This window comes from Electrona antarctica, assembly GCF_951216825.1.
Source record: "Electrona antarctica genome assembly, chromosome: 14".
Classification (NCBI taxonomy): domain Eukaryota; kingdom Metazoa; phylum Chordata; class Actinopteri; order Myctophiformes; family Myctophidae; genus Electrona; species Electrona antarctica.
The window spans coordinates 26675793-26694216 of record NC_136795.1 but is presented as its reverse complement, the minus strand read 5'-3'; the positions used below and the strand labels follow the sequence as shown (position 1 = coordinate 26694216).

Here is an 18424-nt window from a genome sequence, read left to right as displayed (position 1 = left end):
AGTACTGTTAATGGTGTTGAACATAGAACCCCCACATGGCACCATGTCAGCATCGTTTCTACTGAAGATTACAGCCGGCACATTTCAAAGCGCTCGTGCCTGGTTAGTTTCCTCCCATTCGTTTATGGCTGTGTGTGTGATGTCCAATACTGTTGGACCAGGCTTCAGTACAGAAAGGCAGCTGTTTTGTGGTGGACATTTCGATGAATTGAGTATACCAAAGGACGTTGTATACAACTGTACTGTGCTTTTTTCTGCAAATCAATCAGACAATAACAAAGTACATTTTACTTTGTTATTTGTACATTTTACTAAGTTTTTTGGAGTGTAGCCTATACTTAAGTAATTATTTTTAGCTGTACTCTACTTAGTCATGATTTTCACTACATTTCACTACATTTCGAAGACGAATGTTGTACTCCACTACATTTCTAGGAAGGAACATTGTGAATGAACCACTTACATTTCGCAAAATTGCAGAATAGATTTTCTTGAAGATCTTTGAATGCTAAATTACTTTTTTTTTTATTCCATTATTCCAGTTATTTAACTCAAGTACAAATTTGAATGAGGAACTTTCACTTGTAGTTGAGTAACATTTGAGTATCTACACTTTGAGTACTTAGTCCACCACTAGATAGACACAAACCATGCAGGGGGCGGGGTCACGGCTTCAACACGGGGCCCTGACCAGGAATTGGTCCCCAGATCAGGGTGGGGTCAGGGCCTCAACATGGGGCCCTGAACAGGGGGGTCCCCAGATCAGATGATAGTGAAGTGGCAATATAAGACGTTTTAAGACCTTTTTAATACCTAAAAAAAAGAAAGAAGAAAGGCCATTACTTCATCAAAAGTAATCAACAAACTATGTACTATAAAAACTGATCAAACATTGGCCAAATTGTCACATAATATAAGAAAGAGGCAAACATTTTGAAAATAGCCGATTTACATAGTCTATTTTCACAATATGTTCACGGCAATTTTCGTCTATTTTCACAATATTTATCTGTGGAACCTAAAAGGTAATGCCTCAACTCGTACAGTCCAAGTGTAATGCCTGTCAAAATGATTATTTTGGGAGGTCACGGCACCAGTAACCGGGGCCAATGACGAAACAGAAAAAAAAGCATGCCTAACGGAATTGGGCGAGTTAATTTCAGCCTGCTCCTCCTACTGCAATGTTGATGAAAACGTTTAAATACATAAACCACAAATCCAAAATGGCGTCTATCTCCACTTTACTGTACACTGTATGGAGCAAACTAAACGGACCATGGCTGAGGATGTGTTGTGGAGTAATGTCTGCTATGTAAATAGATATGTTTCTTTTGGTTTTGGACCAGGGGCTTTGTGTGTAGAACCAGGACTCAAAAGGCCAAAGTGTTTTGGAGAACCCGTCCTATTACCCAGAAGCCCCCTATAGTGTTGGTCCCACCCTGTGCATTTAAAGATGGCCGCCGGGCTTTAAACTGCCGGCACAGCTCCATGGACAGTCAAGGCCGGTGCATAGTCCACTTTTAGTGCCGAAATAAAGGATATCATGCGGAAACAACGCGGAACGCCAAAATGAGTTTGGGATGTCACATGTTGGCGGCACAGAACAGCCGTAATTTGGACAGTAACACCCCCACCCCTCCCCGAACCTTTGAATGACGTCATATTGTAGTCTGGATGGAGCCAAACCGATTTAAATTCGACACTAAAGGTGGAGTGCAGCGGCCTTTACTCAGAACAAAAAAAAGAAAAAGAAAACAGCACAATCCTTGTCACTGGGCTTATGCCATAATAACCCTACATAATTCTTAAAACTATAAGTACTGTATAATAGTCATGTGGACACGTAACAAGAGACCAATAACAAAATAGTACTACTTCTTTATCATTGTTTTACATTTCTGTGGTTTTTTAAAAATCTTTATAGGAAAAAATCCGGTTGCATTCTGTATAGCACTCTAAAAATCTCCCTCGGACCAGATGATAATAACGGCAGTTGGTTAAGTTTTCACATTATTTTAAAGAAATCATCCATTTGAAACAAATGGCATTCGTCCATATCACGTCTCTCTCTCTCTCTCTCTCTCTCTCTCTCTCTCTCTCTCTCTCTCAAGCAGGCTTGCGTTTCACCGCAGTGGTTTGTTTCGTGAAGGCAGATCTGATGCTGCTGGCTTGATCAAGTTGAACCACAATCTGATAACCTCTGGACTCTGAGACGACAACTGTAAGGCATCTGATACAAAACACCACATCCTTCTACCTTATCTCCCGATCCTCATTCCAATCCCCTCCAAACCCTGGACTCTCAATCTCTCTCTCTCTCTCTGTAACCCCCTTCTCCCCCCCGCTCCGCTCTCCCCCGATGCACCCCTTCCCCCTCTGGCTAGAAATATCTGACATCTGTGTGACATCCCCAACTAATGTTGGCCCTACACCCCCACCCCACCCTCCCCCCTTGAGCCAATTTCTCAGGACAACATGACCCCGCTGCCCCCGTGCTGCTGCTGAACACAAGCAGCACGTAGCACCATTTCTCCCTCACAGCATGTGTTATCGTTGCTTATCGTCGGCCAGAAACCTTGTATCTCCACATCCATATTTAAGAGAACAGCAGATGTACAAGCTCCTAACATGTATATCTGCTATTTTTTAATATCGAAACGCTGAAATCTAAAATGACACAAATGCTTTCCCGGTCTTAATGGGTTAATGTCCTTATGGCCTATACTTTGTGACACAAAAGTAGCAAAAAAGAACTGCCAGCACAATGATGCAACACGTTGCTTGTGGATATTTAGAAATCTGAAATACAATTTTGAAATAAATAATTGAACCAATGGAAAGAACGTGTGACTAAGGAATAAATACATTGGATGCATTGGTTTAGGGTTTAGGTTTTAGGGGGGGGAGGGGTATACGGTACAAGGTTTAGGTTTTAGGGGGGAGGGGTATACGGTACAAGGTTTAGGTTTTAGGGGGGGAGGGGTATACGGTACAAGGTTTAGGTTTTAGGGGGGGAGGGGTATACGGTACAAGGTTTAGGTTTTAGGGGGGGAGGGGTATACGGTACAAGGTTTAGGTTTTAGGGGGGGGAGGGGTATACGGTACAAGGTTTAGGTTTTAGGGGGGGAGGGGTATACGGTACAAGGTTTAGGTTTTAGGGGGGGAGGGGTATACGGTACAAGGTTTAGGTTTTAGGGGGGGAGGGGTATACGGTACAAGGTTTAGGTTTTAGGGGGGGAGGGGTATACGGTACAAGGTTTAGGTTTTAGGGGGGGAGGGGTATACGGTACAAGGTTTCCACCTGACAGCGAGCGACAACATGCTCCTCACACCAAGCCTTCACGTGTGAGGGTCAACCGTGGGCCAACAGACTGTGGGCTCAATGGGACCTCTGCTGTCTAATGATAGACTGAGAGGTGCCATATATATCTCACACAGCTCAGCTGGGGTGAGGCCGGCGGGTTATTACGCTGCTTCCAGTCTTTAAACAACCGGCCAGAGCTATAGCCGCCGCCCGCCCACAGTCACAACAGACCGCGGTGTGCACGCTTACAATCCTCACTACGTTCATTTACCTCTGAGAGCATTTAAAGACGGGGCCCAAGCGGACCTGTAAAAGATCAATTAGCGTAGGGTTTCACCGTGTGGCGTACTCGTGCAGGCCTAGCTGTGTTAAGTGGTCTGAGTAGATGAATGGAAAAGAAACAACAAAACGAGAGAGCGCAACAAAGAACAGAAAGAGAGAATTAGAGAGAGAGAGAGAGTTAGCGAGATTCTGTCCGCAAATGATTACCAGCGGTGTTGTTAGTGTAATCAGAGGTTTGGAATGGTTGGAATAACTAGCGTTGTGGCGGCCTTGGTCATAGAGCGTGGGCCACAGACGTGCTACTGTATAATAATCACTATCATTATCGCAGTACAGTTACTCCTCTGCTTATTGAGATATCAAGCCGCAATAAACAACAAGGGCTTTTAGATGAAACAAATTAACACTCTGCAAGAAAAAAACAACGCTGCTAATGGAGCCCATTGAGAATGATATTAAAAATGCGGACGAAGATCGGAGGGAGGTAGGGAGACGAGGGAGAAAGAGAGGCGATGAGAAGAAACAAAAAAATGTGCCCAGGGAGTGTGCGAGAGGAGGACGGGCAGGGCGAGGGGTGTGTCGGTGACGCACGTCCCTCCTCTCACGGGGAGCGGTTGCGTAAACAGGTTGCGTTCCCCCGGGGACGTCCCAGCTGAGCACCAGAGATCAACATCAGCACATTGTTAGAGCCTCGGTTTATACTTTGCCGTGCGGCGGTGTCGCCGCGTGCCGGAAATAGCAGATCTACATGCTCAGGCCACGTTGCATTCGTGGCGCGTCATGGGCTTGTAGCTCCAACAACCGACTCCCGTCGCACGACAGAGTGTAACTTCAGCAAAAAGTCTGATAAAATGAGGGCAGCGTGATGCTGAGGACGATGACGAGAAAGTTGAAGATGCTGTATGCGTTGTTTTCCCCCCCATTAATACTACTATACCCTCGAGTGAGCTGGCTCTCGCTCGTACTCGAAATACATTCAAATGTCCTTGGTTGACCGGTCAAGTATACTAGCTTCACCACAGCCATAACATCCAGCCACAAAGACCACTGTTTCACATTACCCAGAGCTTGCAGAGCAACAATAAACATACATAGCATACCACATATCTCCATATCTTGTAAACACAGCTTTCCGGATGTGGGTACAGTAGTGCAACCGTCCATTGCAAAAACACCAGTACACACACACACTGTTATGCCTGATGTATGCTTGGTTGCGCACCGTGGCATGGTGTCTTGCATTGAAAATAGTAGGCCTGCAAGCTCACACACAATCTGCGATGAGCTTGTAGCTCTGCTATTTTTAACGCACGCCAGCTGCATGCAAATAAGTATAAGTCAGGCCTTTTCTAGAGTAGAATTGCACACCGTCTATCCTATCCATCAAGTACTGATACTAGGCGTCTCCTTCTAAAATATGGCCCATATAATGTTATACAGATGATTTGCATGCCAATAGCAATAACAAACGGATCCCACCACTTTCGTACCCACAAGTCCCTGTTTTACCACCTCTGTCATCACGCAAAGCCACAGCTAAACACTGCTCTTTTTGGCTGCACTAGAATTGGGCCAAGACAAGACAGACCCTCACCAAAATGTCACGCGTTAGCGGTTTGTTGGGAGATCTATCCGGGCTATTCTGTTTCCCACGCACATTGTGGGTACCCATCACATTGTGAGTACCCATCACATTGTGAGTACCCATCACATTGTGAGTACCCATCACATTGTGGGTACCCATCACATTGTGAGTACCCATCACGTTGTGAGTACCCATCACATTGTGAGTACCCATCACATTGTGAGTACCCATCACGTTGTGAGTACCCAATGTGAGTACCCATCACGTTGTGAGTACCCATCACATTGTGAGTACCCATCACGTTGTGAGTACCCATCACATTCTGAGTACCCATCACATTGTGAGTACCCATCACATTGTGAGTACCCATCACGTTGTGAGTACCCATCATATTGTGAGTACCCATCATATTGTGAGTACCCATCACATTGTGAGTACCCATCATATTGTGAGTTCCCATCACATTCTGAGTACCCATCACATTGTGAGTACCCATCACATTGTGAGTACCCATCACGTTGTGAGTACCCATCACGTTGTGAGTACCCGTCACATTGTGAGTACCCATCACGTTGTGAGTACCCATCACATTGTGAGTACCCATCACATTCTGAGTACCCATCACATTCTTTCACTTGTCACAGTTTTTGTTTTCCAGGGGGGACCGTATGTAGAAGAAGAAAAAGCTATAATGAATAAATCAACGTATGAATAAATATTGAAAAGAAAACAGCAGACAAATAAAAGTACAAAATAAACCACCAGAAAAAAAAGAAAACAGCCTTGTTTTTCTTCGACACCTAGAAGAAAAAAACAGAACACCGAGACAGACTTGAGTGGGAGGAGGGAAGGGTTTTGATGAGGTGCTTTCTTTTTGACACTTAATTCCACAACAGTATCACTTGCTTTATTATAATATAAACATATTTTTGTCCTGATCACTCAACCCTGCTTGCCGTACGTTCCTGCAGCAAGCTGGGAGTCTCAGAATACCCCGCCTCCCTGTGCTGACATGCACACGAGTTCCGTCACAAATCGTTGTAAAATGAAAAGTCGGACTGTGTGTGTGTGTGTGTGTGTGTGTGTGTGTGTGTTTCTGTGTGTGGGATACGCCGCCACATGAGGCCATGCCCGCCCGTGCATGTGCCGCCAACGCGTTGCACGCTGGGAGTGAATGAGTTGTCACATCGGAGCCTGCTGGCTGGCTGGCTGGGGGTATAATGCTGAAACTATGCTTTGGAAACGGCAAAACGCAATAGACTCGAGATTCTAGCAAAACAAATGTCTATCATCCATGCTAAAACCCCATATTAAAAGAATGTAATCTGGTTATATCTGACATCTGTCAAATAAATCAAGAGCCCAAACCAAATCTCATTATGGCTGCTGTCCTTCAACCACAATGCTGTTGTCATATTGTTGTGCCGGCGAGGCACACAATGATATCTGTATCCCATTGGTTCTCAACGGGGGGTACGGGGACCCCCAGGGTCCTTGGGAGGGGGGTACGGGGACCCCCAGGGGGGTACGGGGACCCCCAGGGTCCTTGGGAGGGGGGTACGGGGACCCCCAGGGTCCTTGGGAGGGGGGATTGTTCCAGGGGGTCCCCAGCAAAATGATTGATTGATAGTTAGGAAACAAGTGGACCCTTACGGGACTGTAAGTCTGAGAGTATACAAAACAGAACATTTTGGTACACTCTTAAGGTTAACGGGGGAGTAAATGGGGGTCCGTGGCCAAATGCATACCAAACTGGGCGGTTCCTTGAAAAACAAAACAAAAGAGAGAACCCCTTAGGTATCCCACCCGCCCTGCACCCCTCCCCTCCCCTGCACCCCACCCCTCCCCTGCACCCCTCCCCTCCACATTGGGAATGTCAAAGGTCAAACATTAACAACGTGTAATGGATTATATTACATCAACAATTTGTGCCAGGACATTTTATTTATTTTTTCCCATTTTGTATAAATAATAAAATCTATCACACATCATCATACACCTTCTCTCTCCGTCTCTCTCTCTCTCTCTCCATTACATCGCTTTATTTCTCAGGGATGATTTAAGTGTCACAGCGTCAGGCCCAGGAGGAGAGCGAGAGAGCGGGAGAAAGAATACAAAGCCATGTTTATACTTCGTCCTAGATTAACCAAAGAAAAAGCGATTTTTGTTGACCGCTATTTTCGTCGTAGTGATGCAGCCATACATACGACAACGTATAAATTAGGCTTAACAGGGAGAGAGATAGAGTGTATCAATCGGGTCACAATCTCCAAAACATTTTAATTTTTTTGTTCTTTTGTTGGTTTGTTGCAGTACAAGAAGTCATTTTTCATATTTTTTTTTGTTGTTGTTGCTTTTGATGGTCTCGGGTTTCTGTATTTACATTGGTAGGAAGTACTTTCATTTCGCAAGTGGTTGACTATGTACAGGTTCAACTCTGCATGACAGCCAGTTCCATTGTAACCGTTAAGAGTCCGTCCGTCCGTCCGTCTGTTTGTCTGTCTGTCTGTCTGTCTGTCTGTCTGTCTGTCCGTGAACAACAACCACACACGCACGGTAGGAGACATGTCCAAAATCCACTGGCTAGGATCTAATAGTACAGTACGGGGGGGTATGGGGGGGGGGGGTGCAGGGGAGGGGGTGGGGGGGTGCAATACCAGTCCACTTTCAACCCCCCCACCGCCCCAACCAACCCTCCCTCCCTCCAGAGAGTATCGACGCTAAAACACAAAGTCAAACAAAGATTGATCATTCTCTGGCAGAGACATATAGCGACTCCTCTGTCTTTTTTTTGTTTTCCTCCCCCATCACTTTTTTGGAGACGCCTGAAGAAATCAGGCAGAGAGAACAGTGTGGATGTTCTCCTCTGAGGAGGAGTGGCCGGTCTTCCGGATGCACGGTTTAGGCTGACAGTACTGTTCTGCTGCTCCAAAGGGATGGCTCGGCGCCTCCTCAGTCTCTCTCTCTCTCTCTCTCTCTCTCTCTCTCTCTCTCCCCCTCTCTCTCCCTCTCTCTCCCTCCCTCTTTCCATCTGCCTCTGCTCTACTTCTGTACATAGTTGTCGGTTCTTCACAGCAAGAGAAAAATAAAGGCAACTACACTGAAGCGGCTCCCACTGCCTCCTTGGAACAATAGTTCTCACACATTTTATTTTCTTTTTTTTTCTTTACTTGGATGGTGTGTTGTTTTGACTTTCCCATGTTCTGTAACAAGCACTTCTGTGTGTTTGTGTGTGTGTGTGTGTGTGTGTGTGTGTGTGTGTGTGTGTGTGTGTGTGTGTGTGTGTGTGCATGCGCGCGTGTGCGCGCACGTGTGTATGTGAGTGGGTGTTTGCATGTGCGTATGCCTTATAAATGTTCCTGTTTTTTCTGGCTCAACAAAGGTATTTTTGGCAACACTGAAGAGCTTTCTGAGAGACTTGTTTCTTCTTTTCGGGGCGTAACGGTGCATCTCCCTGTCTCAGTCTCCTAGCTAACTACTCCTGTCAAATAATGACTAAAAAGAGACCTGTACGTATCAATGGCTGGGGTGAGAAAGGGGAAGGAGAGGAGGAAATATAAAAGGAGATTCCTTTTTCTCCAGAGGCATTTCTGCGGATAAATTAGATAAAAACTTTAATAAAGTTTGCAAGTTTCTTGAAATATCTACGCGTACAGAGGGGGTTGGAGAGGTACATTCAGAGTGCTGGACTTCGGCCTCGGGGAACCGAAGGAATCACAGAGGACTACTGGGACGGAACAGAGAGAGAGAGAAAGAGAGAGAGAGAAAGAGAGAGAGAGAGAGAGGGTGAGAGAGAGGGGGGAGGAGGGGGGGGGGCTAAACGTTCAGGACGAACATCCCCACATGCCCCAACGTGACCCCGAATGCCGTTTACTTATATCTCAGATAAACAGATTTTAAAAAGAAAAAGAAAGGCAACCGAACGAGCAGGAAGTAGAGATAAGCGAGCGCGAGGACGGAGGCGGCCTCTACTGGCCAGTAGTGGTATCACAGGTCCGTTCTCATTCTCCTCCGGGCTCCGTCAGTCACAGACTGGTGACCAGCTGCATCTGTCCGTCTCCCTCGCTGTGGGCGGGCTCTAGCGGCGGGTGTGGGGCCTCCCCGCTGGGCCTGCGGGGCTGCGTCTGGTAGAAGGTCTGCATGGGGGCGCCGCGGGAGCCCAGGGCGGGCCTGCCGGAGCTGTAGTACAGCTCCTCGGGGGGCTGCGCCGAGCGCGGGACCACCTCCAGGGGCTCGGGGCTGCTGTCGGGGTAGGGCGAGTCTCGCAGGTTGGTGATGCTGGTGTACAGGGAGTCCCGGGCAGGCGACTCGGCCGCGCCACCGCTGTTCCCCCCCGCCGGCCCGCCGCCGCCACTGTGGCCCAGGCTCTCCGTGAGGTCAGCCCCCGTGTAGCTCTCGGACTCCTCGGGGTCGCTCTGGTAGAGGACGGACTGCGCCCGCTGCAGCAGCAGCGGCTCCTCCAGGGCCTTGTACAGCAGCTCCACGTCCTGCGGCGTGCACTGGCCACGCCCCTCTCGGGACAGGAAGTCCTCGTCGTCGTCGTCCATGGACAGCTCGGGCCCGCCGTTGCCCGGCGCCGCCACCCCCCGGCCCACTCCGCCATGGGGCCGTCCCTGCGCCAGGCTGCCGCACATTCTGTCCCCGCCCCCTCCGCCTGCGGTCACGCCCCCGCCTCCGCCTCCGACCCCGCCCCTCAGGTTGTTGTGCACCAGCTCGGAGATGATCATCTTCTCGAAGGCGGCCGCGTCGGAGAGGTTCCGCCGGATTCCTCCTCCTCCACCGAGTGTGTCAGAGCCGCGTGGGTTGAGGAGCGGCGGGGAGCTGTCGCCTACGCCACCGCCCAGGAAGTCACAGCTGCCTCCGCCGCCTCCCGGCCCGCCACGCAGAGAGTAGCTGTTGTTGAAGTTACCGTTCAGGGGCAGGGTCTCCATGCCACAGGGGTCCCGCGCTTTGGACAGAGTGCTCTCTGGGCAGCAGACAAACACAAGGACAATGTGTCAGTAAACTGTCAAATCAATTTACAATTACAATTTAGGCATTCAGCAGATGCTCTTAATCCAGAGCGGTTTACAGTAAACAAGAACAACACATGGTAATACATAAAATACATAGAAATAGTCATCAAGAATCATAAGCAAGCTAAGAACCTAATCCATCTAACAGTAAAATATCTCATATCTGTACAATGAAATCCTTATTTTGGTTGTATTTGTACAATCGAGAAATAAAAATGTACCACTTTCAAGAGCAGATTTACAAGCTCTCAAGACATTGCATCAATTACATTTGCCAGGAATACAGTAATAAATAATTGCTCTGGCCTGCCACAGTGGGCGGAAAAAAACAAGGCTCAACCGCATGCTCCTTAAGGCTAAACCACACCTCTCCCAGAGGTACCTTTCAGGGAGAGGGACCTATAGATACCTAAGACCAAATAATACAGGAAACCATTGTACATAGTGTGAGCTTGTAGATCGATTATCCGCTATCCGCACAACATGTATAGGGCTTTAAGTGGTATACGTGTTTAACTTAACACAGAGGACTTTACTGTGTAATAATATTTAAAAAAGATAAGAATTAAAAGCAATAAGACGATAAAAGTAACGAGTTGAAATCAAGTGAACTCGGGAAGGCTATTCTGAACAAGGTATAGTGACTAGTATTCTGAACAAGGTATAGTGACTAGTATTCTGAACAAGGTATAGTGACTCTGGTATTCTGAACAAGGTATAGCGACTCTGGTATTCTGAACAAGGTATAGTGACTCTAGTATTCTGAACAAGGTATAGTGACTCTGGTATTCTTACTTGGATCACGGAAGGTTCCTGGGAGTCCATGAGGAAGCCACGTGGAGGAAAACAAAAGGTTTTGGTCAGTAAATGTATTGTTCAGTGATACAAAATGCAGAAATGAAACATGCGCATGTCAAATCTGCACACAGTTCAAAAACACAGGCGACATGCACATAAAACACGCACACGCACGCACGCACGCACGCACGCACGCACGCACGCACGCACGCACGCACGCACGCACGCACGCACGCACGCACGCACGCACGCACGCACGCACGCACGCACGCACGCACGCACGCACGCACGCACGCACGCACGCACGCACGCACGCACACACACACACACACACACACACACACACACACACACACACACACACACACACACACACACACACACACACACACACACACACACACACACACACACACACACACACACACACACACGCGCGCGCTCATATTGAAGCAAATTAACTCCATTGCATGCACACTCACTCCTGCATCCGAGACGTTTGACATGCTGTTCCACCATCGTTTACACCTCAGCCACCGGAAACACGCTCCAATTTATTTACTACAGTCAGGTATACATAATTCATGTACCACCTCGTAAAGTAACGGTTTATGTTTATTTTACGACTCGCCTTCAACGCACACAAAAGATGTTGTGATTTTGTTTTTCTTCTGTTTTTTTCCTCCCAAGCCGCCGTCACATACCAAAGCCCACGTCAAAGAGCGCCGTGCTTTTTAGAGAAATGGAATGCGTCGTATGATTTTAATCAACATTCTTCTTTCAGCGGTGGTGGTGGTGGTGCAGGCTAATTAGACATTCTAATGAAGTGCCCTCCATGCTTCTTTCCCTCCCTCCCGCCCTCCCTGCCGTCTCCCTTCTAAAAATGTCCCCGCTGCCTGCCGGAGCCCGTGGCCATCAGGCTTGACGCATCGTGCAGAGAGAGGGCCTTTAAAATATTTAACGGAAACGCCGCCTTAAATTTCAGCCCCTCAGACACTAGGTCCCCATACGCCACAGAGCCACATGCTCACTCAGCGCCATGCAGCCACACGCACTCCCCCCGCCCCCCTCTTCTCTGGTGAATATTAATACTGGTGTAGAGCCATTACCACAGCCCAGGGTCTAAGCTAACACACACACGCACGCACACACACAGACGCACACACACAGACGCACGCACACGCACGCACGCACGCACGCACGCACGCACGCACGCACGCACGCACGCACGCACGCAGACAGGCAGACAGAGTGGAGGGCAGAGAGCTACAGCACACCCATATAAAAAGTTAATTGAACTCAGATAATGTACAAATGTAACCGCTACGGGTCCCTTCATTTGGTTACATTTTGAGCATTTATACATTTTGTCCATTCTCAAGAGTACATTTGTATTCTCAGAGTGTACATTCTCAGAGCGTACAGTACATTCTCAGAGTGTACATTTGTATATTCTCAGAGTGTACAATCTCAGAGTACATTTGTACAATCTCAGAGTGTATATTCTCAGAGTGTACATTTGTACATCCTCTGAGCTAGAAATGAATAAATTAACATTGAACAGGTTTGCTGATGATGTGTTAAGCGTCACTCGTCTCGAACACACGCACCCGCGTAAAATAAGAATAAACCCATAATTGACTTCATATTCACACCAGCGAGTGTCGCCGTACATGACCAAGATGGCCGCCATGTCAATATGGTCAATATCCAGTAAGCTGGTAAGGTGTTCTTCAACAGAAATTGCAACTTAGAGCTGATCGAATTTCACTATCCTCAAGACTGCTGCCTCTGTCACATTACAGCATGTCAATTTACTTCCACTCAATTTGTGACGGTTAGTATTTAAGGACGACACGATTAGAAAGCGGCCGGCTGGTTATACTGTAGTACTTCAACGCTGATTCACTTTGACAGCTACATGTAACCTGAAAGTGCAAGTGTGCATGTATGCGTGTGCACCGTGCACATGCAGGTGAACATGCAAACACTCGCATAGTGTGTGTCACATCCCAAAAGAACGCACGCACGCACGCACGCACGCACGCACGCACGCACGCACGCACGCACGCACGCACGCACGCACGCACGCACGCACGCACGCACGCACACACACACACACACATGGCGTGCATGAGCGCCATGTCAAAATATTGGCAGAACAGCAGACAGGGCGATAACAACTAGTGGTGGAAGTACATTTACTGTACTTAAGTACTGTAAAATGTTGAGGTATTTGTACTTCTAATTTCCCATACTCTTCTTCTACTCCACTAGATCTCAGATCCAAATATTGTAGGCTACATTACTCCACTATATTTATTTGAAAACGTATTATTATTATGATTATTATTACAAAACCTATGCACTTCAGCCCTATATAAATTACATTTCGGCCATTTGAAAATAGCCAATCTAGATTGTCTCTTTTCAAGCGATTTTTATACATTAGAAAACTTGAAATGGGACATTCTGCACAATGAGTACTTTTACTTTTGGTACTTTAAGTACATTTTAAAGCCAACACTTTAGTACTTTCTAAGTAAATGTTGAATTCCGGACTTTTTCTTGTACCAGAGTATCTCTACATTGCAGCACTGATACTTTTACTTAAGTAAAACATGTGAGTAGGCTATACTTTTTCCACCATGACAACAACAGCGTATACGCACATAGCAGGCACAAGACGCACACAACATGCAGAGGGTGGCTGGGGGCGGGGCGGGACGGGACGGGGGGCTAACCGGTGGAGTTGAAGACCCCAGGCGATGGAGGAGTGAAGCTCTCAGCCAGCAGAGTGTTGTAAGGGGAAGTGCCGGTGCGCGTCTGCAGCACTGGATTGGTCAGCAGATGGTTGCCCATGGTCGCTACGACAGAAATCACACGCCACCATGATCACCTATTATAAAGCAGTGGTTCCCAAAGTGGGGTCCGGGGACCCCCAGGGGTCCCCAGCTAAATGATAGTTTGGAACCAAATGAACCCTTATGGGTCTGTAACTCTGAGAGTGTACACATGGAACCAAATGGACCCTAACAGGTCAATTTGGTTCCATTTCTACACTCTCAAGAGTTAAATTACCATAGATTTTACAATATAGGGGCCCAGAGATAGAAATGCCATTAAATGGGGGGTCCGTAGCCTAATGCATGTCAAATTGGGGGTCCTTGAAATTAAACAGGTTGCACTGCTAGGGCCGTAAAAACCTTCTCTCATGGGGGTCCTTGGCATATCTTTTCAAATGGGGGTCCGTGCGCTAATTTGTGTCAATTTGGGGGTCCTTGACGTGAAAAAGTTTGGGAACCACCGTTATAAAGTATCCTGCTATGGCCACTGGCCAGACTAATATCACTGCAGTTATTAGTCTGGAATCTCTGTGTGGAACCTGCATTTCCAAGGGGCGGATACAAAAAAGTGCCTCTGGCCATATTGGCATACTGGGCACTAATTGGTGCCCCTCAACTTCAGTGGCAGCGATATCCAATCACAACAGAGTGGGGCCAGACTAATCTGCCGAGGGCTTCTTTTCTTTTTCTTTTTTTACACTGGCAGATTCTTCTGGTTTCCAGGCTAACAAAGCACTTGCGTAATTTACACTCCCTCATACAGAGGTGTTGTAATTTACAGTCCCTCGTACAGAGGTGTTGTAATTTACACTCCCTCGTACAGAGGTGTTGTAATTTACACTCCCTCGTACAGAGGTGTTGTAATTTACACTCCCTCATACAGAGGTGTTGTAATTTACAGTCCCTCGTACAGAGGTGTTGTAATTTACAGTCCCTCGTACAGAGGTGTTGTAATTTACACTCCCTCATACAGAGGTGTTGTAATTTACACTCCCTCGTACAGAGGTGTTGTAATTTACAGTCCCTCGTACAGAGGTGTTGTAATTTACACTCCCTCATACAGAGGTGTTGTAATTTACAGTCCCTCATACAGAGGTGTTGTAATTTACACTCCCTCGTACAGAGGTGTTGTAATTTACACTCCCTCGTACAGAGGTGTTGTAATTTACACTCCCTCGTACAGATGTGTTGTAATTTACACTCCCTCGTACAGAGGTGTTGTAATTTACACTCCCTCGTACAGAGGTGTTGTAATTTACAGTCCCTCGTACAGAGGTGTTGTAATTTACACTCCCTCGTACAGAGGTGTTGTAATTTACACTCCCTCGTACAGAGGTGTTGTAATTTACACTCCCTCGTACAGAGGTGTTGTAATTTACACTCCCTCGTACAGAGGTGTTGCGCGGCGAAAATAGGCTAGCACATAGTGATGTGACACGATGTGAGCACATCGCAATGCGATGCAACATGAGCTTGCAGGTGAGGTGCTATTTTCAGCACGCGCAAGAATGTATAACTCAGGCCTTTGTCAGATTTCCTCTTTGTCAGCTGTGGACTCACAATGGCAGCAAAAAATAAAAAAATAAAATAAGAAAGATGTAGTGTACTGGAATTCAGACCTTCAGACGCAATAACATCTTTGAATCATAAACATATTTGCTGTGTATTCAAACAGGGATGGGGTATAGGCGGAGGGTGGTTTTTGTGTTATGGTGACACTTTATGGAGAAATGCATTTACACGCAGTACCCCTGGATGTTTACGCACTGAGACTGTAACCTTTGAGTAAAAATACGATTGGTAAGGGAAAGCTGCTGTTATAACGAGTCGCCATTAAAGATGCTTTTTATTTCGTTATATATTTTCCCATTGCTCTCACAGTGCCGTCGGTGTGTGTGTGTGTGTGTGTGTGCGTGTGTGTGCGTGCATGCGTGCGTGCGTGCGTGTGTGCGTTGGGGGGCGGTATAATGCATACCATTATGTCGTTGAGGGGGTGCAGCTAGCCATTCGAGCACAGTTCATTTCACAGTGAAATGTGAATGCCACCGCAAGACAAATATAATTCAAAGAAATGGCACATTGAGAACGTCGCAGGATGCCCATGTAGGGCTTGCGGCCCTCGGGCAACTCAAACAGAAATGCCATGAAATTAAAAACAGGACAGCATGACAGAGAGTGGTCCAGGGCCCACCGCAACCTTCAGCTTTTAACGGCCGCTGTTCATCACCATCTTATGTCGCACGCACGCAGGCACGCAGGCACGCACGCACGCACGCACGCACGCAGGCGCGTGCAAGCAGGCGCGCGCACGCACGCAAGCAGCCGCACGCACGCACGCACGCACGCACGCACGCACGCACACACACACACACACACACACACAGCCAGGGTAGCAGGACTTCGACAACACAAGTCTGTGATTAAGACATTCGCTCTGCCACAAACAGAGCTGTTTACTTATTTATCCTTAATTCCAGCCTCTCCTCTTTCTTATCTCTCAGGCGAGCCTTGCAAACTCTCTCCCCTTCCATTCTGTGCGATGCTTTTCCATTTCTCCTCACTCAATCATTCCCTTTCTCTGTTTCTGCCTCTCTCTCCTGCCATCTTGCCAAAGAGGCTTTTTCCTCTTCACAAACAACGCCAAATTACTACGGATTATCTGTCCTCTGCAAGCACATCATAGTACCTCAATTTTCCTGCAGAAATTTTAAGAAACTACTTTTAAGTGGCCAGAGTGTACAGTAGCCAAAGTAGGGCATGGGGGAAATGTGTGTGTGTGCGTGCGTGCGTGCGTGCGTGCGTGCGTGCGTGCGTGCGTGCGTGCGTGCGTGCTGCGTGCGTGCGTGCTGCGTGCGTGCTGCGTTGGGTGTGTAGGGAGCCATGCATCTTGTCTCCTGGACACATCACTATTGTCTGGAAGAGAAAGTGTTTCACAGGGATGGTGAACTGGGGGAGGGTCACGGAGATTAGAGATGCAGATGATAAGGACAGTGACTATCTCTGTGCAACTCGTCCCCCCTTTACGTCATTATCCCTCCATGATAGGGCCCCTTTATGTCTCTCTCCCCCTATTCTCGGCCAATCTCCATCACTCTCTTTCTCTGTCCGTCTCTTTCTCTCTCTGTCCATCTCGCTCTCTCTCTCTCTGTCTCTCTCTCTCTCTCTCTGTCTCTCTCTCTCTCTCTCTCTCTCTCTCTCTCGTCTCTCTCTCTCTCTCTCTCTCCACGTCCGTGACATAGTTGCCTTCTTGCTCTTTCTGCCAACTGGCAACTTTTGTGTGTTTTTTTTTCACTCGAGAGCAAAGTGAAGTAAAAGGCTCTGTGGTCGGGTTTGACGGTGAAGCGGATCAGCGTTTCCCAGACAGTGGGTTAATTTCCGTTGGTTGCAAGTGAATAGCCTCCCATTATGTTTTTGTTAATCATTATTATTTTTAAAAGATTTTTTAAGATTTCCATAAGAAAGTGGAAAAAAGTGGAAATAAAAATAAAAAAAATCAGAAATGAAAAAGGAGGAAAAAAAAACTAAATTAGAAAAGAAGTACAGAAAAATCACAGATCTGCAAACTTTGGGGACCACTGATCCAGACAGAGCCCCGCCTTTCCAGACAGAGCCCCGCCTTCATCAGCTTGTTGCTCGCTCCCTTGTGATGATAGGCCCCCGGAACGCCCCCCCAAACCTTCCCGGAACGCACGCACGCACGCACGCACGCACGCACGCACGCACGCACGCACGCACGCACGCACGCACGCACGCACGCACGCACACACACACACACATACACACACACGCAGACCTTTCAGGCATGGTGTCGTGGCAGCAGCAAACCTCTTCGTCATTGCAACCTCCCCCCCCCCATCCTGCTCCTGTCACTCTCCTCAATTAGAATAATTACCCCCTGTTCGCTAGCACGCTAATCAGTTCATTAAAAACAAAATGGAATGAAATTAGCATAGAGAGTGATGGCTGATTTAGCGACTGCCTCGTTGTCATCAACTCCGCCAGACGTCCGTCCCCCGTCCCCCCCGTCCCCCTGTCCCCCTCCACTACCCGTTCACCCCGCCTTGCTCTCTGTCCCCTAACCTCAGCCAACCTCTCTCTCTCTCTCTCTCTCTCTCTCTCTCTCTCGTGCGGCCAGTGTGACTGTGACTCTGGTGATGATGGCTGCACCGCGGGTGGCGCACCATGACGCCAGTGCCTGGAAGCGGAGGCCACATCCAGACAGACAGTGACACTGCTGCTACTGGAGGCTACACGCCGCGTCACGCAACACCGCAGACTTTTTGCTTCTTCAAACTTCCTCCTGTATCTTGTATCTTGTTGCGCGGAATACAGAAGACACCCAAGAACCTCACTGCGTGCCGTCTGTGTGTGTGTCTCTCTCTTTATACAAGTATCCATGTGTGTGTGTAATTTGACTTTTCGTCTGTGTGTCTAATTGGACATGTGTCAATTGGCCAATAAGCTATAAAGCCTCGTTTATAGCTTGTTGCACACCAAAAGTAGCAGATGCACAAGCTCACGCTTCGCAATTTGCTATTTTCAGGACATGACACCAACACCCTCATACAATGGAGTATCACCAGTAATCAGACTA

At 47.6% G+C, this 18424-nt stretch overlaps 1 protein-coding gene across 1 annotated transcript in view; it reads right to left on the bottom strand.

The window, feature by feature from the left end:
* Positions 1–9183: 9183 nt before the first annotated feature.
* adgrl1a (adhesion G protein-coupled receptor L1a) overlaps positions 9184–18424 on the bottom strand; it is a gene marked incomplete at its 5' end in the record, with an annotated part of 51861 nt that continues 42620 nt past the window's right edge. The window contains 3 exon segments of the mRNA XM_079520791.1: positions 9184–10137; positions 10982–10999; positions 13729–13851. Of these exon segments, the coding sequence (XP_079376917.1) occupies positions 9197–10137; positions 10982–10999; positions 13729–13851 (1082 nt within the window). The 3' untranslated portion in view covers positions 9184–9196.